At 39.7% G+C, this 24919-nt stretch overlaps 1 protein-coding gene across 1 annotated transcript in view; it reads left to right on the forward strand.

Moving 5' to 3' along the window:
• The first annotated feature begins 3595 nt into the window (after positions 1 to 3595).
• rfx6 (regulatory factor X, 6) overlaps positions 3596 to 24919 on the forward strand; it is a 255737-nt gene continuing 234413 nt past the window's right edge. The window contains exons 1-10 of the mRNA XM_059981346.1: positions 3596 to 3818; positions 4449 to 4605; positions 5135 to 5258; positions 5542 to 5603; positions 5932 to 6009; positions 9102 to 9129; positions 12418 to 12525; positions 20354 to 20431; positions 20550 to 20663; positions 22539 to 22588. Coding sequence (XP_059837329.1) covers positions 3596 to 3818; positions 4449 to 4605; positions 5135 to 5258; positions 5542 to 5603; positions 5932 to 6009; positions 9102 to 9129; positions 12418 to 12525; positions 20354 to 20431; positions 20550 to 20663; positions 22539 to 22588 — 1022 coding nt within the window. The remainder of the gene's footprint in view (positions 3819 to 4448; positions 4606 to 5134; positions 5259 to 5541; positions 5604 to 5931; positions 6010 to 9101; positions 9130 to 12417; positions 12526 to 20353; positions 20432 to 20549; positions 20664 to 22538; positions 22589 to 24919) is intronic.

The following is a 24919-nucleotide window of genomic DNA, read 5'->3' on the forward strand; positions in this document are numbered from 1 at the left end:
GAACACTGGCCATAGAGCAGTGCCACACACGATCAGGCCTTTCAGCAACCAATGGGGTGCCAAAAGAAATACAGTAAATTAGCAATCAAATGGCCCAATTACTCATCCCCTCCACTTACACAATGTCCATATCCTTCCATTTTCCCTCGCATTCATGTGCCTATCTAAATGTCCCTTAATGGTCTCTAATGCAAAGGTTTCCAACCGTTTTTCTGCCTTGGACCTTCACCATTATTGAGGGGTAGCATGGACTCCAGGTTGAGAACCTCTGCTCTAATGTATCTGCCTCTACCTCCATCCCAAGAAGCACATTCTGGGCACCCACCACTCTCTGTGTAAGAAATAATCATTGCCCTCATCTCCTTTGAAATTACCCCCTTTCACTTTAAACCTTAGGGAAAATGCACTGTCTGTCTATTCTAACTATGCCTCTCGCAATCTTATAAACCTCTACAGTTCTCCCCTGAGCCTCCTCCACCACCACTTTAGAGAAAACATCCAAATTTGTCTAACTTCTCATGATAGCACATGCTATCTGATCCAGGCATCATCCTGGTAAATCTCTTCTGCACTCTCTCCAAAGCTTCAACATCCGTCCTCTAATGGGGTAACCAGAACTACATACAATACTCCAGATGTGGTGTCCTGACTTTTGAACCTAGTGTCTCAACTAATATAGGCAAGCATGCCATGTGGCCCAATCTATTTATCTATCTTTCTATATATAATATTATTTGCACAGTTAATCTTTTTCAAATTGGTTATTTGTCAGTCTGTATTTATGCATACTTTTCCACAAATTGTTTTCTATTTATTTATTTTCCTGTAAATACCCACAAGAGAAGTTTATGGTGAGATAAGAACATAAGAAATAGGAGCAGGAGTAGGTCATCCTGCCCATTCAGCCTGCCTTGCCATTCAATAAGATCATGACTGATCTGTCCATAAACTCAGCTCTATCTACCTGCCTTTTCCCCATACCCCTTAATTCCCCTACTATGTATAAAAAATCTATCTAACTGTATCTTAAATATATTTAGTGAAGAAGCCTCAACTGTTTCCCTGGGCAGAGAATTCCACTCTCTGGGAAAAACAGTTTTCCTTATAAGTATATATATCAAGATACACATACTTTGATAATAAATTTACTTTGACTTTAACTTCTGTGGGAGGAAACCAAAGAACCAGAAAGGAACCCCCATGATCATGGGGAGAACATACAGACACTGATCCCAGGTCACTGACACTGTAGATGCATTAGGCTAGCTGCTTGTTGTTTCCTTTCTTCACTATCCACTATGCCACTAAATTTGGTGCCAACAACTTACAGACAAAGAAGAATGGAGTCTCAAAAGATTAATTCTTGAGAAATATTAGAATTAATAAACTAGAGTGGGAGAAGAGTGTATTACAGGAAATATGCCGGCTACAGAATAGATGGGTCAATGACAAGTCAGACACACTCAACTGGATAGCAGAGTGATGGAATAGGACGTTGCCAGTTCAAAGGCCGATGTGGTCACTGAGGTCACATATGCCACCACAAAGTCTGGAGGGCATGTCTGAATCAATTCTAGGATTCGGGTAAATTAGAAAGTTCTGGTAAGTTAAAAGTTTTTTTTTAAATCAATCTTCATATCGTACTTTTTTTTTAAATTGCTATATGTTCAATTTATATGTTCTACAAATCACATTTGCAGCATTAACTCAGTCCGCTCCATCATGGGCACTAGGCTCAGTAACATCCAGGACATCTTCAAGGAGTGATGCCTCAAAGAGGCAGCGTCCATCATTAAGGACCCCCATCACCCAGGACAAGCCCTTTTCTCATTGCTACCGTCAAGAAGTACAGGAGCCTGAAGGCCCACACTCAACTATTCAGGAACAGCTAGTTTCTGAATAGACGATGAACCCCTAAACACTACCTCACTACTATTTTTGCACTATCTATTTAACTATTAAATATATACTGTAATTCACAGTTTTTATGATTGTGTTTTACTTTGCACAGCTGCCGCAAAAATGACAGATTTCAGAAATATGCTGTATTTCAAAGGCTGATTTAAACCTGATTCTGATCATTTATTTATTATTTTTTACGGTTTTTTTATTGTCGCAACTTGTTTTCTTTTGCCAGTCTTTGAGCTTAGTATTTATTTATTCTATGAATGCCTGCAATAAAATTATTGTCAGGGTAACGTAACTGAGTCATGGTGACATAAAGTAAATAGACTTTGATATTAAATTTACTTCATGGAAGGAAGAATTTGGCGCACAAGCGGGTTACATGGTCCGTGCATCAAGCGTATTCTCATTCGAGGGAGAAAGTTGTTGAAGATCGCTGGCTTTTCATCGGGGCCGTTCGGAGGAGGTGTTCTTTGTTCCTCAACCTGTACCGCTGAATATTTCCTGCTACCGTCTCAAAATCTTCAGACGCAGCTGATTGAAAAGCTCACAAGCACAGGTGGCGCCCTTACCAAGTGGGACCCAATCCCATCCCTGAACAGGGAGAGACTGCCAAATATTGCTGATAATGTCGGCTCGTCCAAACTAGGAATGGCACCAGAGTTGATTGATTTATTGGGCCTCGATCGAGATCGTAACTCAATCATATCTCCGGAGCAGAAGTAGAATGAAAGAGGTATTAGGAAACAATGAATAACCAAAAGGAGAAAAATAAAGATGGGAGAAAAGTTCAGATATCAAATTAACTTTGCTGAGGAAGAAGTAGCGACTCGCCCTCAGGTGGAGGACTAGACAGGACAAGGGACGTGCAGCAGGGACAAAGGATGGGGAAGGACACAAAATCGATTAGCAAGATAGGAAATGAATTCTAAGTATGTTGCTTGCTCTTTAATTTACCATCTGTGATAATGTTGTGTGGGAATATTGTTCTCGCGAAAGACAATGGTTTATCTTTTCACAGCTTCCGCACAAAGTTTCAAGTCAGTAACGTATTGATTCTTTCTGCTCTCGGCCACGGATTTAGCTATCTACCTCCATACATAGAAAACCGTATGATAAACACACAACTGAAAGGTACATTCAAAAATTATTGTTCCCCGCGGTTAATCATTAATATTTTCTGAGTTCTGCTCTCCGCGTTTCCTTTAAATGATAAATACGCGTGATTCATCGCTCAGTCGTAACTGCGGGTTTAATTAACAATGTTGCAGTGCCTACCTTCACAGTAAGAGCTCTTCAGATTATATTCACCCATCTGCTACTTATTGCAGACTTTATTTTTGATATCTGCCTAGTGCAAACAAATAGGCGTGCTCTGAAGAGTTTAAATAGCTATTGAAGGTGTCACCCTGAAACTGGTTGATCGGTATTCTCGCATCCAAATTCGGGATGGAGAGCTCAATTACCATCTCGCCATGACCTGTAATAATTTCCAATCCGTCTTTGATAGTGAATCTTCAACTGGGATACTGAGAAGTTTGTTATCTTGTAATGTGAGGGGACTGAGATTTTACAATGCCCTACTTCCTCAGGAGGACCATGGGCCATTAATTTGACTCCCAGCGAATCCCGATTACGGGAAGAGAGAGAGAGAGTACTGAACTAATAAACCCTGGTCCCGCTGCTCGCCATGAAGATGCCTTTAAAGAGGATGCCCGAGTCTGAAGAACCGTCCATGCTTCGCCTTCAGCCCCCGCAAAAAGTGGCAACCCGGATTCCCGAGCAAGCCTACGTGACTCTGATGGGCAAACATTTGGCTTCGCTTTCGGAAGGCTGCGGCGGCGGCGAGGAGCCAGACTCACTGCCTGGATGTGGGGAGGAGGAGATAGGAACCGAATTAGGCATTAAATCAGGTGAGGTTCTGCCGGTCTGTCCAGAAGACGGTTTGCTGTTACAGTTCTTTAGAAACTACACAGAATATTTCGATATCAAGTGCATAGCGACTTCAGTTAAAATTCCAGGAATCCAAGTTTCGATCGACTAACGCCCGAACGAGGGAAATATCGATAGCCCTCTCTCAAAATTGCATCTGTACTATCTTATTACTTCTGCTTTACAAAGCCGCTGTAATTTCGAATCAAAACCTCGATTACGTCCTTTAAGCACATCGATTCCTTTGCGAATAACCCATCATAAAATGATGTCGCATTAATAAATTACCAACAGCCGGTAATTTTAATTTAGAATTTATAATAGTGATTACTGTCCCGCCAAATGGCGGTCGAATCTTAAAGAGAATTATATTTGCTGGGTTTGAAAAGAACAGCCCACAATTTAGTAACAATTTCTTTCTCTGCAAGGAGTTGGCGGGAATTAGCTTTAAAAGCAACAGGAGATGTGAGAGCGAAGTGCTCACTCTGGGGTTTAAAATAATCCATAGCTTTGAAGTGTGAAGTGCAGGTGGACACAGTAAGTCGATTTGAATTGGTATAAGTGCAAATGGGTCACAGAAAGATTGAATCTTGTCGTTCCGTGTTCAACAGAATCGGAAAACTGCAACGGATTCGCATCGTCGGACGAAGAGGATGGGAACGTTTCTGAAGGGAAAACTTTCCTGAACGACAAGCAACAGAGTCCGAAAAAGACCATCACCCAGATTATCAGGGACAAGAAGAAACAAACGCAGCTCACTTTGCAATGGTAAGTGGCGGATCAGACCGGTGGGCCCCAGCACCTTCGGGAGGTCCCGCAGATGCTGGAAATCCGGAGTAACACGCACAAACAATACTGCAGGAACTCCGGGGGTCTGTGCGAAAGAACGGTCTGAGAAAGTCGACGTTTCGGGCCGAGACCCTGCAGCAAACACCTGGCTTCTTTCCCCCAATCGTTTCCAGTCCCAATGAAGGGTCTCAGCTCGAAACGTCGACTGTTTATTTCTCTCCATAAATGCTGCCTGGCCCGCTGAGTTCCTTCAGCATTTTGTGTGTTAGTCTGCCTTAAAGTCTTTGTTTCATTTGAGTGAATATATATTTTAAAAACGTCGAATGTGCATGATATTGCAATATAGTTTTCGAGCAGAGTACCAACCGTGTGTGTCTATAATTCGTTATACTGCGAATTCATTAAATTTCAGAGCAATCCCAGCTTTGGGCATAGCGGAATATTTGTGCCCCAGTGTCTGATGCTCGGGACTAATTGAGTTGAATGCTGTTAACCTTTCCTTCTCCAGGTTGGAAGAAAACTACATCGTTTGCGAGGGGGTTTGCTTACCCAGATGTATCCTCTATACCCACTATCTGGACTTCTGCCGGAAAGAGAAATTGGAACCTGCTTGCGCAGCTACGTTCGGAAAGGTAGCATCTGCGGCCTCGCGGGTATTTCCATAAATCAAACAAAATATCCTTTGTTTTGATTGAAAACTAAATACGCACTTCAAGTACGCGTAATCTTAAAATGTAGCACAGTACCAGCGTGATCTCCTCTCTTCCAGATGAAGGCATGACAAAGCAGAGAAGAGATTTTTAATACTAACCGATTGTACGGTATAAAGGGAGTATCTTCTGTCTTCAAATAGATATTGGGCAAAAACGTTTTATTTTAATTCAACCTTTTATATTTTTCGTGTTTCGTTGATAGACAATACGACAAAAGTTTCCTCTCCTGACGACCAGAAGACTTGGAACGAGAGGTCACTCAAAGTGAGTTACTTTATGTCCTGTTTGTTGAAAATAATCCTTCGTTTATCGTTTAGACTTCAGGTCTGTCAACACTCTTAACTCTTAGATTTATTGGCAGTAATTTTCTGTATTTATTTGATCGGCGTCGATTTATTTGATGTGAATATTCGTTGCCTAAACAAATCTGCTTCCCTAGAATCCTGATAACAATGGCCTAAACCCGTTAGCCGTCCCGTGCCAGGTAAATCGATTAATGTGGACAGTTCATTTGACGGATATATTTTTTTTTACTTTATTTTATGTAAATTTAACAGAAATATAATTTTGAAATCTTGGCTCTATCTTGCAGGTATCACTATTATGGTATTGGCATCAAAGAGAGCAGTGCGTATTATCATTCGGTGTATTCTGGTAAAGGCTTGACCAGGTACCTTAATCCTTTACATTATATGCATCATATTAGCATGGCTTTTTTCCAGTTGAAAGTAGCCATTATTGTAACGGGAGGGCTCTTTCATTGTAATTGTATTTGTTCAGGTGAAAGTTTGACAGGATTAGTGCACTATCTGTGGCATCAAACAAAAGTCCAGAGGAATTGAATATTATTAGGGAACCCTGAGGAAAGAGGAGTTGTAGCCAGGATAGATCAGCCGTGATCATATTGGATTGTGGGGCAGGTTTGAGGGACCTGGTGGACTTTTCTACTTTTTCTTAAGCTCATCACTCCTACCGGGGCAAAGGCCACTGATAGCGGCTGGTGGGACTCCTCTTCTAGAGCTGTAGGCTGACGGGCCCTTTGGCTTCCACATTTAGCACGACTTCATACATCTTCGACATGAAGATCCTTCCAGGGATGAAGTTTTTGGAGCTTGTGTTGTCATTTCTTCAACTCCGGGTTTTTACCAAATGGGGCTGCTAGCCCCATGCCCAGCATTCTGTCTTTCACAACTGGGCTTGGGACCGTCCTTGGTGGGATTGTGGTGGCCCTTACTCTGCCCTTAGTTTTTTGGTGTTCTTGTACAATCTGCTGGAGGAATGGGAGAGTTGATAATATGACTTGGCCTGTGGGCTTGCAAGGTACCAGGCAAGAGTATTGAAACAAGAGAACCGATTATACTTGGTGTGAACGTTTGCACCCTGGTCAGGCACACTTCTAGTTTTAAATAAAGTGGAAAATATGTCAGAGAGTTCAGAGTTTATGTTTCAGGTGTTGGTTGATATCAAGTCTTAGAACACTACTCATGTTCTCAATATTATTCATTATTTTTAGTGTTTGCAATATTTGCCTTTTTTACATTGGTTGGTTGGTCTTTATTTTGTGTAGTTTTTAATTGAATCTATTGTGCTTATTTGTAGGTACTGTAAATCCCCACATAAATAAATCTCGGGGTACTATATGGAGATGTATACATTGATAATAAATTTAGTTTGAACTCAGTCCTGCACTGGAGGATCAGCTTAGTTATGTTTGAGTTTAAGTTTCTTTTAGCAATTGAATCTAAAACTCTCTAACCAAGAAACATAGTGCTACTGACTGAGATCTGCTGACATCATAGGGACAAATGTTTAATGTTTATCTTTTCCTCATCCATAATCCAAAATGGACAGGTGTTATTGCTAGTAACTGGTTTCAGTAGTGAGAGGCGGTATGCACCATTTTATACAATGCAAGTGGTCATGATTCAGGGTACAACTCCCACAGCGGTCTGCCAGGAATTTCTATGTTCTCACTTTGATTACATTGGTTTCCTCTGATGCTCCAGTTTCCTCCCACACTCCGAAAGATGCGCAGTAGGGTTAGTGAGTTGTAGCCATGCTATTTTGGCACTGGAAAGGTGGAGAAGCTTGCGGGCTGCCCCCAGCACAATCCCCGCACTGTGTTTGTCATTGATGCAAATGATGCATTTCACTGTATGTTTCGATGTTTCAATGTACATGTGACAAATAAAGCTAATCTTTTTTTTTCTTTCAAAGGATAATTTCTATAATAGAGTCTTAGAGTAATACAGCATGCAGCAGGCTCTTTGGCCCAACTCTTTCCCATGCCAACCAACTTGAACATCTAAGCTAGTTTCATTCGTCCACATTGAGCCCATAAGCATTTCCTATCCATGCACCTGATCATATGAGCACATTTAAATGCTGTTGTACATGACTTTCTCTGCAGCTCGTCCCACCTACATACCACCTTCTGCCTGAAGAATTTTGCCCCTCTGGATCCTTGTAAAGCTTTCCCCTCTCACCCTAAACCAATTCTTTCTAGATTTTGATTCCTTCCATGAAAAACTGGTAAATATACATAGTCTATCTATGATTTTATTCTCTCTGTAAGGTCTCAACTCAGACTCCTACACTCCAAGGAATAAAATCATAACCTGTCCATCCCCTCAGGTCCTATGTCCTGGCAACATTCTTATAAGTCTTCTTTGCACTCTTTCCAGCATGATCATGTTGTCTGTAGAATGGGGTAACCAAAAACTGTACACAATACTTTAGGTGCACCTTTGTCAATGTCTTGTATAACAACAACATGCCATTCTAACTCTGAAACTCATCACCCTGACGGATGAAGACCAGAATTCCAAATGCCTTCTTTATCATCCTGTCTACCTGTGGCACTAGTTTCAGGGAGCTATGTACAGATTCCTAGCTCCCTCTGTTCTACAGCAGTCTCCAGGAATTCTCTTCACATGCACTGTGAAGGTCCTCCCTTGATTTGACTTTGCAATATGCAACTCGTGGCAATGTAGTGAGCTGTCCCATTCTGGAAATATAGAGCTGGTGTGGAAAATCTTACAGTCAGGCAATATAACAGGAGTGGAAATTTAGTGGCGTTAACATGAATGAGGTTTAAAACACATTTAGTGAGATTTTGATAAAGTTGTCCTTTCCAAACTCTGTTGAGAAGTGTCCCATAAAACACTATGCTTATTTTCTATGCAGCAATTCTCATTGAACATTCATAGTTAAACTATTTGAAGATGTAATAAGACCATAAGATATGGAAAAAGAAATAGGCCATTCGGCCCATTGAGTCTGCTCCGCCATTCTATCATGGGTTGATCCATTTCTTCCAGTCATCCCCACTCCCCTGCCTTCACACCAAATACTTTGATGCCCTGGCTAATCTCGAACTTTCCTTAAATTCTCCCAATGACTTGGCCTCCACAGCCACTCGTGGCAACAAATTCCACAGATTTACCACCATCTGATTGAAGCAATTTCTCCACATCTCATTTCTAAATGGAAGTCCTTCAGTCCTGAAGTCATGCCCTGTTGACCTAGAATCCCCGACCATGGGAAATAACTTTGCAAAATATAATCTGTTAAGCCTTTTAACATTGGGAATGTTTCTATGAGATCCCCCCTCATTCTCCTGAACTCCAGAGCTGCCAGACTTTCCTCATACAGTAACCCTTTCATTCCTGGAAGATTTATGTTTAGAAGAGTTATTTAATTGATTATGGAGAGATAAAATATATATAGTTATGTTAACAATCAGTTTCTTTTTCTTCGCAGATTTTCAGGAAGCAAACTGAAAAATGAGGTATGCTAAATTAAAGCCATATTAATGATTATTAGCGCAAGAGGTCCTGCAGGAATTGCTGGAAAAATTCTGAGTAACACAAACAAAATGTGGGAGGAACTCAACAGGTCAGACAGCTTCCATGGAAGGGAACAAAGAGTTCAACAGTCTGGACCAAAACTCTTTATCAGGACTCGTGAAGAGTCGACTGAAACGTCAACTGCTTATTTCTTTCCATGGCTGCTGCCTGACCTGTGGAGTTCTTCCAGCGTTTTGTGTGTGTTAATGATTATTAGACCACTTTACACACACAAATGAAAGCCAAATAATTATAAATAAATAAATATAATGTTGTTAGAATACAACATTGTATTCTTTCCAGAGAGCAATCTACAGCAGCATATTTAAAGCAATTGATTGCACCGTCCAAAATGATTGAACTTGACAAATGGCCACAATGCAATGAATGTAAATGATGATTTTAAAGTGATACGTGTGGCTGTGCCTAAGTAAATAGCTCACAGTGGTAATTTGCAATAAAGACTTTAAAGATAAGCAATTTTCATTTAAGCTAAATAATTATTGCCTTCATCTGTTACAAGATTTATATTTAGATGGTTTGAGATTGAGTATTAGGGTGGAGAATTATGCAGTAGAGGTACATATGCAATCAATATGCATGTTAAAATGTTTTGGCCATAAATACATAAACTGGACCAAAGAAATTGTCAGTATATTTTTGTATATTTTTATGCTTCTATCATTCATTCATTTTGTGGGGTTTCTTGTTTCGGGGATGTCTGTGAAAAGCTTGAATTTTAGTGTGTATACTCTATACATTCTCTAATATTAAATGAACCTTTGAACTTTTGTATATTTCAGGATCAGTTATTTAGTGTAATTTAAGTTTTCTAATGATGCATGTAAGAGGCATCTACTTTATTTTCATACTGGGGCAATATTGTATCAACATTAGTTATGCATAGTAACTCTTGGTACTGATGCTCATTTGACCTTAATTATGTAAAGCATTTTGGAATGATGGGGTCTCGTCAGCCATGGTTGACAGCTCATCCAGAAGGAGGAAAATTCTCATCTCCAACCTCCACAGCCTTGAGGCTATACCCGCTGGTGTCTTCGGGTGTAAATCCTGATAGAGAAACCTGGTGGTGGAGTCCCTATAGCAGTCCTACATTGAGTTCAATGCTGACTGGCAACCCCTGTGATGCAGCTGGTGCCAAACCGGGTCGGTGTCTGCTGCTCCTTTGGGTGGAGGGGGGAGCCTGCTACACGGGCTTGCCCTCCATTTCATACTGCTCTGGCCTGCATAGACAAGCTAGGCTGACATCTTAGAAATCCTAGACAGCTAAGATGCAACAGTCATAATCAATCCTGACCAATGAAAGGCCTCTTGCACTAACATAACAGATGCCTGACATTGAAAACAAAAAAAAAAATCAGGACTGAAATTCAAATGGTGATAATTAATCACCCAAAAATGTATAGCTAAAGATAGATTTTGTCATTGTGCAAAGTATAGACTTTTTGTGCTTCACCTTTCTATAGCGGTGAATGACCTACTTTAACAATCTTGCAAGCAAACTTGTTTACTTGGCAAATTAGTTAATTATTAAAGATTTCATGGCTAATTAAGCAGAAAATGTTGCAATCATTAAATAAATGCTAAATGGTAATTAGAAGCAGGTGTCCCTGGAAAATTTATTTAGATATACTTGAACTTTGGATGCGTGATAGAGAATTTTTAGATCATTATTTACATTCATTAACTTAATCTAAATACTTGCTTTTCACCGACAGAATGACTTTATGTAATATACTTTATCCAAGTTACAAATCCATTTTCACGTAATCGTAATGCACTGTCGATCCTAATCAGTTCAGTAAAATTTTAAAGAGTTGATGCAGCTGAGATAAATGTGCCATTCATCTCAGTAAACTGCACCACTTTTGATGTACTAAATGAGAATGAGACCCTTAATTGGTTGGGGTCGACCATGGATGTTGCGTCCCAGCTGTCTACATGATTTGCAAGCCAGGGCAGTACGATATGGAGAGCGAGCTGTTTCCCATGTAGCATGCTCCTCCTCCTGTCTATCCCATCATAATTTTATAAACCTCTATGCAGTCATCTCACTGCCTCCTGCATTCCATAATCATATGAGTGAGGCCTCTGTCGGTCAATGTCGACCATGATGTCCTAGCTGTCAAGATATGCAAACCTGAGCAATAAGGTATGGAGAACAGGCTGTTGTCCATGTAGCAAGCTTCGCCTCTCCACACATCTAATAAACCCAAAGGAACGGCAGAGACCAATACGGCTGCGTCACAGGAGTTGCCAGTCTGTGCTGAACCCACTGTAGGTCTGTCTTAGGGACTCCAGCTCTGGACTTTTCCTCTGTGTTTACTCCCAGAACATTCCCCATGAGTGGGTATTGCCACAAGGCAGTGGAAGTTTGAGATAAGAGCTTTCCTTTTCCTAGGTGGACTGCCAACCACGGCTAATGAGCTCAGTCTGCCCAATAATACCCTCATTGTAGACTGGTGTGAGTTCTCCAAGCTTCCCCTTCCTGAAGTCCACAATCAGGGTCTTACAGATGTTGAGTGTGAAGTCCTTGTTACAACACGTTCAAACAACTGATTTATCTCATTCCAGTAAACCTCATCATCATCATCTGCGATTCTACGAACAATAGTGGTGTCATCAGCAATTTTAAACAAAGCCTTTGAGCTGTGCTTAGCCACACAGTCATGAGGGTATAGAGAGTAGAGCAAAGGGCCATGCATGCATCATTCAACTACACCAGTGCTGAAGGTCAGCGAGGATATATTATTACCAATCTAAACTGTCTGCGGCCTCCCAATAAGGAAACTGAGGATCTAGTTAGAGATACCCAGTTGTTGAAGCTTGTTGATTAGTGCAGAGGGAATGATGCTGTTGAATGGAAAACTGCAGTCCATAAACAGTAGTCTAACCTGCGTCTTGCAGATGCTTAATGCTGCAAAGCAGCGTGGAGAACCAGTGAGGTTGCATCCACTCTAGACCTGTGCGGTAGGCAAATTGCTGGAGATCCATATCTCTGCTTAGGCAGGAGTTAATTCTAGCTGTAACTAACCTCTTGACACAGTTCATTACAGATATTTTAAACTAATAAAAATGGGGAAAAAAATCTTTTTTTTTCACAGTTTTAAAATAATTGTTTATAAATATTCAATTTACTCTGTTTTTAAATGATTCAGGATGAAAGCATGTATTTGGACACTAATTTGGACAATTTTATTCCATTACAGGGAGGTTTTACTCGGAAGTATTCACTCAGTTCAAAAACTGGAACCTTGCTTCCCAATTTTCCCAATGCCCAGCATCTTCTTCTCCAGGGGCCTATTTCAAAGGAGAAGGTACAGATTTTTATCATCCATTATCAACAGTTATCAATGTAATTCACTTCATGCATTCTAATACAATCAAAACAATTTTCATGAACAATTACAACCATAAACATTTTTAAAAATAATTCATGAGAGACTGGTAGACTTGGATATCTTTAAAATCAGTTCCTGAAAACAAATTAGGAATTATTAATAGAATAATACTCATCCCATCTAAATACATAATTTATTTTAAAGCTTAATGCCTTAAGCCTGTGCACTACTTTTTTCATGCTAGAAATATCTATAATTCTTGTGGAAAAAGTTATTTCTTGTTTGAAATGTGAAAATACACTGGGGTTCAAATATTTGAAAATCCACAGTAGAAAATCTTAATTTTCATATAGTTTTCTTGAGAAAATAAATATGTAATATTACCAGGTCAGCACGGTAGTGTGGTTAGCACAACAATGTATAGTACCAGCAACCTGGGTTCAATTCCTGCTGTTGCCTGTAAGGACTTTGTATGTTCTCCCTGTAACTGTGTGGGTTTTCTCTGGGTGCTCTGGTTTCCTCCCACAGTCCAAAGGCGTACTGGTTGGTAGGTTAATTGGTCATTGTAAATTGTCCCATCATTAGGCTGGGATTAAACTGTGGGATTACTGGGCAGTGGGGCTTGAAAGCTGGAAGGGTCTGTTCCACGCTGTATCTCAATTAATAAATAATGTTCCATTTTTAACATTGTTCAAGATTTAAAGTAGATTTATTATCAAAGTATTTATATTGCAGCATATACAACACTGAGATTAGTTTACACAAGAAGGTATGCAGATGCTGGAAATCCAAAGCAACACACACACCTGGAGGAACTCACAAGTGGGGCAGAATCTATGGAAACTGATAGATAGGTGATGTTTTGGGCCAAGACCTTTCTTCAGGACTGAGAAGCAAGAGGGAAGATGCCAGAATAAAAAGGTGGGGGGAGGGAGGAGAATGAGGCCAGCTGGAAGGTGATAGATGAAGCCAAGTGGGTGGGAATGGTCAAGGGCTGAAGAAGTAGGAATCTGATAGGAGAGGAGAGTGTACCATAGGAGAAACAGAAGAAGGAAGAGACCCGGGGGAAAGTAATATGTGGGTGAGAAGAGCTAAAAGTTAGATGGGGACTAGAGAAGGAGAAAAGGGGTAGGGAGGAATTTGTTACTGGAAGGAGAAATTCTTATTCATGCCATCAGGTTGGAGGCTACCCAAATGGAGTCTAAGGTGTTGCTTCTCCACCCTGAGAGTGCCAAGATGAGGCCATGGACCAGCATGTCAGACAGGAATGGGAATTAGAATTAAAATGTTTGGCCACGAGGAAGTCCCACTTGTGGCGGATGGCGCGGGCATACTCGGTAAACCCAAGAATCATAATCAAATTAATGATAGACAGTGGAAGTTAAAAACAACTGTAAAATGCAGAAAAGTAGAATGATAAGTGATCAAATGATGGACACACCTATGGCTTATGTGCTTCATTGGAATTATACACATCTTGCCTGGTATATAACTTATATTTAGAATTATTTTCATGGTTTTCTGTGACTATATCAAATTTTGTTGCCTTTGTAACTTGGAGTGTGTTTTACAACATGTTGAACTGTAATTATCTATACATGTTACATTGTAAGATATTGTTTAAATATAATTTAAAATCACAAAAATCATTTATCCAGTGGTTAAAATAACTTTGCTTCATTGTTCTGTTTTCCCTACAACTCTATCTACCTAAGCAGATCTGAGAACGGTGAATTTGTAGTGAGATCTCACCTCATATGTTTTTCTCTAGTGTTGTGTTTCTTTGCCATGATCTAATTTGCACCAGATCAAAATTTGTACCTTGTTCCTTAATTATTCTATAATGAGCTCATCATCTGAAAAACATGCCAAAAATAACTACAGTTTCTTGAGTACAATAGTATCGTTAGCTTGTTAAGTCTCAAGTGAGGTTACTTAATGCTTTAATTTTGAAGATTTGAAACAAAAACTGCAATGCTTTAAATTGTACTAAATAGGAATATGTCCAGTTAATGGCACACCCTTCCATCCAAACACAGGAGATTAATTTATTGAGAGAATCTACTAGAAACATTGCCAGCCATTTCACTCTTGATAGGAGTCTGCGGAAGTATCATTTATCCATTAACAGTTGGGCAGGTAGCAACCTGATTACAGGTGGTGACCTGGCGTCCAAGGAGTGAAGAAACAGGCAGCAGGTTGAGCTGGAGTCTAGTTATCAGACAGCATGCTAATGAGTGAGCTGAAGTTGGTGTCCTTAGTTACAGACCAGTTCTTATTTTGTTAATTGGGAAGGATACAGGGTTTCCAATCACTATATTCCACATTTGTTTCTAAATCCATTTATTTTGTTGCCTTTCCCCATTTTGCCATTGTTTTTTTTTAAATATAAATGTATCTCATGTTTCCCTCTATTTCCCTTTTGTGTAATCAAAACAATAACTGCTTTTTTTTAAATGGCACCATGTTGGTTGACAGGGTGGAGATACCTCTCTACCAAAGGAGTTGTAAGGTACTCTTTCCCTCCACTAACCTGCAGGTCACCCTTGGGCAAGGTGTAGCACCTACTAAGACCCCCGATTAGGGCCACATGAAACCATGGGAGCAGGTGTTGGGTGGTCATGTGAGCAACTGGTGCACATCACAAGACCTGGTTTTGCGACCACTGATGCCAGGGCAGACAACCTCTGAAGAGTGTTGATAATAACTGAGGTCACCTGTCTCAAAAAGACACTGACCAGAAGAAGGCAAACCATTTCTGTGGGGGAAAAATTGCCAAGAACAACCATGGAAGGACCATGATCGCCTACATCCTAAGACACGGCACATGATGATGATGCATGTTGTTCAAGCAATTGCATGTTTCTAAAGATGAAAGAAAGATTGTTTTTATTTGTCACACATCAAAATATCAAAACGTAGAGTAATACGTGTCAACAACCAGTGCAGTCGGAATATGCATTGAGAGCAACCCGCCTCTGGCACCACCATTAACATGCTCACAACTTACCAAACCTAGCCTGTGCTTGCAGAATTTTGAAGAAATAATAGGTTAGACTTACAACTCAACCCAAGCACTAAAGTAATTCTATGGAATATAGAAAGGGTACTGTTTCATTTCCATGTGAAATATCAAGTCATTGGGAATACTTAAAGCAGAGGCTGTTGGAATCTTGCTTAGTCAAGGCATGAAGGGATATGGGGAGAAGGCAGGAGATTGGGGCTGATAGGGAAAATGGATCAGCCATGATGAAAAGGGGGAGCAGATTCGATGGGCCAAATGGCCTAATTCTGCTCCTATGGTTTATGAAAAACAAAGTACCGGGCGGAAACCCACATGAGAGCATACAAGCTCCTTACAGACAGTGGTAGGAATCGAACATTGATCACTGATTGCTGGTGCTATAATAGTGTTATAGTACTCACTTCTGTAATAGCATTACACAAGCCACACCATTTCTATGCTTGAAGCATCTGCTTCCTCAGCTTTAGGGAAATTCTAGGCAGTTTCTTGAGTAGGTTACATGGTCAGTACAATATAGTGGGCCGAAGGGCCCGTAATGTGCTGTAGATCTCTAAGTTCTGCATTCAATGTTTATCTACTGCTTCTATTAAGAAAGTACTTAATTCATTTATGAATTCTGAAAAAGACCATGCCTGAAACATTGAACTTTTCCCTCTTTTTCACTCATTTATTCCTGGTGTTTTTACAGTTCCCTTCAACTCTACAAGTTTTCAGCCTTTTGTGGGATTTGCTTCTTTTTTTGCATATTATTAAAGCAGACCAAGAACCAAGTCTAAACAATTAAAATCATCTACATCTTACAAATCAAAGTTCTTATTGGATTTACCTTACTCAGAGAGATAAAACTGAATTGACGTGGAAGTGGGAGGTCACAGACCAATCAACTGAATGAAATATTGATTGAGATTTCTGTTTGCTTTTCCAGCATTTATGGCCCATTTATTAGGGACCTTGGTTCCAAATTGAGCTGAGGTATTCACAGCAGTTTTTGAGCATAATAATGTTATATCAATCCCATAGAATAGCATCTGAATTCATCTGAACACACTTTGAAGAATAGTATTTCTATATGTGCCTGCTTTAAGCACGTGATGGGAAACCTTGAAGTATGTATGAAGACCTTCCCTTATATTGCATTCCATTTAATGATTTATGAGCAAAGGAAATATTGTAAAGTATTTGGAGTACTGGGCCACATACGTAGTTTCTAACCCACTACTCACCTTATCAAGTTGGGATCCATTACCTTATCAAGCTAGCTTCCGAGATGCTTCGTCTCAGTTGGTGCATCAATAACACTGTGCGTAGCAGCCATGTATCTGTTCTCTATCTGCATTCTAATCTGTGTTGCACATTTATTACATGTAATAAGGTAACTAGTCATATTGTTGAGGGGGGGCATGGTAGAAGTGAAGGTTTTACTTATGTCTTCATGTTTTTTAGTCATTCTGGTTAGTTTGGAACTAGGGAGTAAGTCGGGTTGATACCTTTTAGTTGACCATCTAATTTCGTTTAACCTTTTGTGTTTAACTTCAGTTAATTTTGCTTAATACAACTTAAGTACATTTAAGCTCATTAGCAGCACACATAAAGTGCTGGAAGAACTGAGCAGGTCAGGCAGCATCGATGGAAAAAAAAAGTACAGTCGATGTTTTGGGTCGAGACCCTTCGGTAGGGTATGAGCAGTCCTGTTAGTTTCAGTTTCATTATTTTTATCACTTTGAGGTTGTTTGTTTTGCTGGTTCCTTGATAAAGGATCAAATTCATTTCTTCAACTTTGAACATTATTATTATTGGATTCTATGAAAGGTGCACCAATCAAGGATTAACCCATGCCCATCACCAAGTCTCTGAGCAGTATTGGTTGTTCAAGTAGCCACTATACAGTGTTCTAGAAAATTTGAGTTCTTAGTGTAGTGAGCCTCTGCTCTGAGACCTTCCCCACTGATAACATTTGTTTTCAAAGAGGAAAATGAATGTGTATTTTGTCTATAAATCAGTTCTTAATCATTCAGCTGGATTCTGCCCAGCCATATTTTTGAAGCCACTGTGTTTAAATGCTCAGCAGTAAAAATGAGTTGATGTTGATTTTTTAGAACCAGATTGCAACACATGACTACTTCAAATTTTTTGCATTTTTTGCATTTTTTTTGCATTTTTTGCAACTGAAGATTAATCTTGAAAACTAGAATACAAAGGGGTAATACCCATGTGACAGCTATAGAGTGTTTTAATTTTCTCACTCTGAGTGCTGTGGACAACCCTAGGCATGATTCCCAAGGAAGGAAGGATTAGTCATTGAATTAGCACAAGATCAGAATCAGGTTTAATATCACCAGCATACGTCGTGAAATTTGCTAACTTTGTGGCAGCTATACAATGCAGAAGAATCAGAATTAGAATCAGGTTTATTATCACTGTCATGTGTCATGAAATTTGTTGACTTAGCAGCAGCAGTTCAATGCAATACATAATATAGAAGAAAAAATAATAATAAATAAATTAATCAATTACAGTATATGTATATTGAATATATTAAATTTGTGCAGAAAAACAGAAATAATATATATTAATAAAGTGAGGTGGTGTTCAAGGGTCCAATATCCATTTAGGAACAGCTTCTTCCTATATTGAAAAAAAAACTGAACATTATATATAAAATAGTTAAATTAAATAAATAATGCATAAAAAGTCGTGAGGTGGTGTTCATGGGTTCAAAATCCAATCAGAAATCTGATGGCAGAGGCGAAGAAACTGTTCCTGAATCATTGAGGTCGTGCCTTTAGGTTTTGGTACCTCCTTCCTGATGGTAACAATGAGAAGAGGGCACATCCTGGGTGATGGCAGTCCTTAATGATGGATGCTGCCTTTTCGAGACAACGTTCCTTGAAGATGATTTGGATACCACGGAGGCTAGTGCTCATGATGGAGCTAACTGTGCAACTCTCTGCACCTTACTTAGATCCCGTGCAGAGCAGAAGCCCCCCCCCCCATACCAGACAGTGATGCACCCATTCACAATGCTTCATCTGTAGAAATTTGCAAGTGTTGTAGATGACATACCAAATCCTCTATAAAATAGTTTCTAGTCACCAAGGATTAAATAAAGTGTTGTTTAAGCAAATTAAACTGCACCTCCCTGTAGAAGTGACCCGTTTTTTGATGAAGTTGAGAAATGATTTCCATTGATAAATGAGTCATGAACAACACTAGAAATTCAAAGTACATTTCTTCTCGAAGTATGTATACTTTATGCATATCTTGAGATTCATCTGCTTACAGGCAGCTATGAAGAAAAGAACCCCAATAGAATCCACTCAAAGGCAAATGATGACCATCAGAATCAGAATCAGGTTTATTATCACCGGCATGTGTCGTGAAATCTGTTAACCTAGCAGCAGCAGTTCAGTGCAATACATAATATAGAACAAGAAGAAAAAAATAAAATAATAATAATTAAAATAAGTAAATCAATTACTGTATACATATATTGGTACCCAAGATGGACCCGAGTAAATTTACAACCCTCTGCAGCTTCTTATGGACTTGTGCAGTAGCCCTTCCATACCAGACGCTGATGCAGCCTGTCAGAATGCTTTCCACAGTACACATATAGAAGTCATTGAGTATATTTGTTGACTTACCAAATCTCTTCAAGCTCCTAATCAAGTATAGTTGCTCTCTTTCCTTCTTTATAACTGCATCGATATGTTGGGACCAGATTAGGTCCTCAGAGATCTTGACACCCAGGAACTTGAAGCTGCTCACTCTCTCCACTTCTGATCCCTCTTTGAGGATTGTTATGTGGATTCCTTAACCTTACCCTTTCTGAAGTCCACAGTCAGCTCTTTCGTCTTACTGACGTTGAGTGCAAAGCTGTTGCTGTGACACTTCTCCACTAGTCGGCATATCTCGCTCCTGTACGACCTCTCATCCCCGTCTGAGATTTTATCAACAATGGTTGTAACGTCAGCAAGTTTATAGATGGTATTTGAGCTATGCCTACCCATACAGTCTTGTATATAGAGAGCAGAGCAGTGGGCTAAGCACACATCCCTGAAGTGCGCCAGTGTTGATCGTCAGTGAGGAGGAGATGTTATCACCAATCCACACAGATTGTGGTCTTCTGCTTAGAAGGTTGAGGATCCAATTGCAGTGGGAGGTACAGAGGCCCAGGTTCTCTAACTTCTCCATCAAGATTGTGAAAATGATGGTATGAAAAGCTGAGCTACAGTTCAATGATCAAACACTGTGCAGAGAGCGAAAATGAAACAAATCCTGCAAGCAATAAATCAAGCAAGCTGCATTCAGAACTGAAGTTCATAAAGCCAGAAGTCCACAGAGGGTCTCAGTCCAGCACAGAGCTGAGCAAACCCCACAGAGCAGCCAGTGGAACTGGCCCGTCTCTGACCCTGACCATTTCAATTGGGCCTGGCACTTAAAATGGCCGCATAAGCAAGGAAATTAAAGGCACGTAAACAAACACTTCTGTACCCAACACTTGTTCACAGTTTGTAACTCATTTCTGCAATTGGCTGTTTTTGTTGGGTTAGATGATAATCTAAATTCTGAGATAAATAGATTTTGTTAGATTGTCATGGAGCAAATTTGTCATATTAGGCCACAGTTTAGCCATAATTTCTAGGAAAGAGTGCAGATATGAAGGACAAACTTGTGCAAATCTATTTCAATCTCATCCCTTGCATGATTATAAAATATTACAAGTGAGTTACATAAGCCAGCATTCTAATATATTTCATGTTATTTTTATCAACACAGGTAGATACATTAATTATGATGTACAAAACACATTGCCAGTGTATCCTGGATAATGCAATCAATGGGAACTTTGAAGAGGTGAGATTATATAAAAATACTGCAGTGTAATTTCATTTATGCATGTCTAATAAAAGGATTTAAATGACTTTGAATCCAAAAGGAAAAGTGATTCTATTATTTTCACTTTAATCTTCAGATTCAGAATTTCCTATTGCACTTTTGGCAAGGGATGCCAGACCATCTCCTTCCATTGTTGGAAAATCCTGTCATCATTGACATATTTTGTGTCTGTGACTCCATACTTTATAAGGTGAGTATTGACTGAAGTGATTATAAAGAGTGCAACCAGCGTCGCTTGTTTTTTAAAACCAGCATTAAACATCATGCAACTATACTTAATTTTGAAATTTTGATGCTTTTTTATTCATTCTCAGGTAAAAATAGTGCAGAAAGCAGACACTCTTGTGATTTTTTCAAAATTAGTTGTCTAATTATTGTGTGAGTGGTAGATCCCATGGAAATAAGAGAAAATCCACCTGAGAAGAGGAAGTGGAACAAGTAGAATCTGGAAATAAAGTAAAAAATAGCTTTCATGTATCACTTTTTAAATTGCAAGGTAGAAGTAAAAATAGAAGCCAACTTATAATGAACAAGTATCTAAAATCACCAAAATGTTAATCAACAACTAATTTATTTATTGATTTGTAGGACAGGTACTGGACATGGCATTGCTAATGACTGTCCTACTATTGGACAGAGTAGTGTTGAGGCTCTTTTCCTTCCTCTTGACAGAGGACATGGCCATTGTTTAGTACTTCATTTGGAAGATAGCACTTCTTACAGGACTGGCCTCTCTTTGAACTACTATAGCCTGCTTGCTTAGAGTTTTGTGTTCAAATCTCTGAATTTGAAAGTCAAAGTAATGTTAAATTTATTATCCAAGTATGTATATGTAAGATCAAGTAGAGTGCAGAAGACAGCAGGCTGTGCAAATATAAATATAAATAAAAGAAATAAATAATGAGAACATGAGATAATAAGATAAAGAATCCTTAAAGTGAGAATAGTGGTTCTAGGAACATTTCACTGCTGGGCAAAGTGAGTGCTGGGCAAAATTCCCTTTTATTTAAGAACCTGATGGTTGAGCAATAGAATCAGAATCAGATTTACCATCATATGTCGTGAAATTTGTTAATTTGCTGGGCCTCCCATCCCATGATCCTCTCCCTTCTCCAGCTGTGTATCCCTTTTGCCAACTTTCCAGCTCTTAACTTCATCCTGAAACGTCAAGTGTTTTCAAACGTCAACTCTTTACCATAGATGCTGCCTGACCTGCTGAGTTCCTCCAGCATTTGGCGTGTGTTGCTCTGGGCTTTATACGTTGCTTCCCAATAAGAAGCCTTAGGTGCTGCCGTCAGGCCATCAGCTTGATAAAAGATACCTCTGGTCAGTCTTGGTGTTCTTCCAACTCAAAGACTTGCCCCAGCTAAATGCTGCTGACTCGTCTGCTTCAGATGCAGATCTGCTGTATTTGGCAATTCAGCAACGCCTCAGCAATCAGTCTGGACAGGAAAGTGACAGTTTCAATTTTTCTTGCAATTGCACCCTGAGAGGCTGAAACCAAAGGGTGGTGGGGAAGGAAAGAAATTTCAGGTAGCTTGTAGAAGGAATGTACATAAAGAAAATAACGATGGCGTGTTAATGTGCCTATTGTAATAAATCAGATTCAAATGACAATACAAAAACAACACACACAAAATGCTGGAGGAACTCAGCAAGTTTGGAAGTATCTGTTGAAACGAGTAAACAGTCAATGTTTCGGGCTGAGTCCTTTCTTGAGGACTGGAAAGGAAGTGGGAAGATGCCAGAATAAAAAGGTGGGAGAAGGTGAAGGAGGATAACTGGAAGGTGATAGGTGAAGCAAGGTGGATAGGAAGGGTGAAGAGGAGCGTAAGCCTTAGGGGAAAGGGAAGGAAGAGCAGATAATAATATAGGACTTGGTTCTCACTGAATATATTGACATATTAGTGTTCTGTGTTGTATGTAGTTTCAAATTTTATGAATTAACTAGCTTATTAATTAGCACAAATCATAAGAATGAGGGATATCTTTTCCACATTGATTGACAATCTCTTCAATTTACTTGCATGAAATAAAGTGAAAAGTTTATGTTTTTATCACCCAGGTCCTGACAGATGTACTTATTCCTGCAACAATGCAAGAAATGCCAGAGAGGTAAGAATTTTTTCCCAGAAAGTGGAAGTAATTATGAAGTTATTCTGTTACATTATGGAAAAAGTATTTATATCATAGATGTACTGCAGATGCTAAAACACATTCATTGGAAAGTTTTGTGGCATTAACAACAATTAATTGTGAATGTAAAGGGGCTATTGTCAAAAGGTAGGTAACAGAGATACACCTCTACCAAAGGAGATTGTGCCTTCCCTCCGCTAGCCAGTAGGTCACCCTTGGGCAAAGAGCAGCACCTGCTTAGCCGCGGAATCAGGGTCACGTGAAGCCACGGGAGCAGGTGGTGGATGGTGGTATGAGTAGCCGCTGCATATCACAAATCCTGGTTATGTGGCCAGGCAAACAATCTCTGAAGATCATGGCTGGGGTCACTCATCTTGTAAAGTCACTGCCCGAAAGGAGGCAATGGCAAACCGCTTCTGCAGACAAATAGCCAAAGACAGTCATCGTCGTAGAAAGCCCGTGATGGCCTATGTCATACAACACGACGCATAATGAATTAACATAGCAATGTTCATTGATATGACACGCAATTTTATGGACCAATTTTTGCTAAATTTATAAAATGGAGAATGATCTTTTAAGCAGATTCTATTTTGAAGCAATCCCATAGTTGGTCAAAGTCAGACCACTGTTAGCTAGAAGGATTAGAATGTTTTACCTTCAGCCAAAAATAGTGGTTCTGCATCTGCCCTTTCAGTGGAAGGGCACCTAGAGAAATATGGACAAGAGATATTTTTAAAAATACAGCATATGAACATCAGTATCTACCAACTACGAGCATTAATAAACCCAATCCTGCTCTGTCATATAATTAAAAATATAACATGAACATAATCTCCTGTCTACCTGTGGTAAACATTTTATCCTGTTATTTATCAAACTTCATCTTTAAAACACTTAAACACTACCTCTACTGCCCTGTAAATGGGCACCACAGTAGCATAGCGGTTAATGAGACACTATTACAGCTCCAGGTGTAAGAGTTCTGAGTTCAGTTTTTGGCTCTGTTCTGTAAGGAGTTTGTACATTCTCCCCGTGAGTGCGTGGCTTTTCCCTGAGCGCTTTGGTGTCCTCCCACAGTTTGAAGATGTACAGGCTAGTACATTAATTGGTTATTCTAACTTGTCCTGTGTTTAGGCAAGGGTTAAATAGGGAGGTTTCTGGGTGATGTGGCTCATTGGGCCAGAAGGCCTGTTCTGCAGTGTATCTCTAAATCAATCAATAAAAAAATAATTTGGCTGAATATAGGAACAGAATTCGGCCATTTGGCCTATTGAGTCTGCTCAGCCATTTCATCATGGCTGATACATTTCCTTCTCAGCCCCAATCTCCTACCTTCTCCCCATATCCCTTCATGTCCTGATTAATCAAGAATCCACTGACTGCTGCCTTAAATATCCCCAGTGACTTGGCTTCCACAGCCACCTGTGGCAACAAATTCCACAGATTCACCTCTCTCTGGCTGAAGAAATTTCTCCTCATCTCCATTCTAAAAGGATGCCCCTCTTTTCTGGGGCTGCGTCCTCTGGTCTTAGGCTCCTCCACAATAGGAAGCATCCTCTTCCACATCCACCTCATCAACATTTGACAGGTTTCCATGAGCTCACTCTTCATTAGATCCTTTCTGCCATAGTCATAAACATTTCTTTTTTAGAAGTGCGCATAGAAATGGGGGACCATGCTATTACAACTTTGACAGCAGAGTTCAGTTCCACTGCTGTCTGTAAGAAGTTTGTACGTCCTTCCTGCGACCTACTGGGTTTCCTCCCACATTTCAAAGGTCTTACAGTTAGTAAGTTAATTGGTTATTGTAAAATATCCTGCGATTAGGCTACGGTTAAATAGGTGGGTCGCTGGGCATCACTATACTTTGGCAGGAAGAGCCTTTTCTGCAGTGTATCTCCAAATAAATTAACCAATAATACAGTTCCAAAAACACTGAAGCTTCTGAGAGAAATGAATTTCCCCCACCCTGTTTTAAGTGGATGATACCTTATTTGACCTCCTAGTTATTTATTTTAACCCACAAGAAAAAGCATTGTCTCCACAAGAATTCCATCAAAACCTCTCTGATCTTTATGTTTTCACCAAATCCTCCCAATTGCTAGAGTATATAAGTCTGGCTTATCCAATATGATCTCAAGTGGCAACCTACCTATTCTTAGCTTCAGAGTCATAGAAATTGTTAGACCTGCTTCCAATGTATTAACATAGTTTTGTAAATAAGACGACCAAATTTCAAAGTACATTTATTATCGAAGTATGTATACTGTATACAACCTTGAGCTTCATCTCCTTTCAGGGAACCAC

The sequence above is a fragment of the Hypanus sabinus genome, chromosome 10 (genome assembly GCF_030144855.1).
Source record: "Hypanus sabinus isolate sHypSab1 chromosome 10, sHypSab1.hap1, whole genome shotgun sequence".
NCBI classification, from domain to species: Eukaryota; Metazoa; Chordata; class Chondrichthyes; order Myliobatiformes; family Dasyatidae; genus Hypanus; species Hypanus sabinus.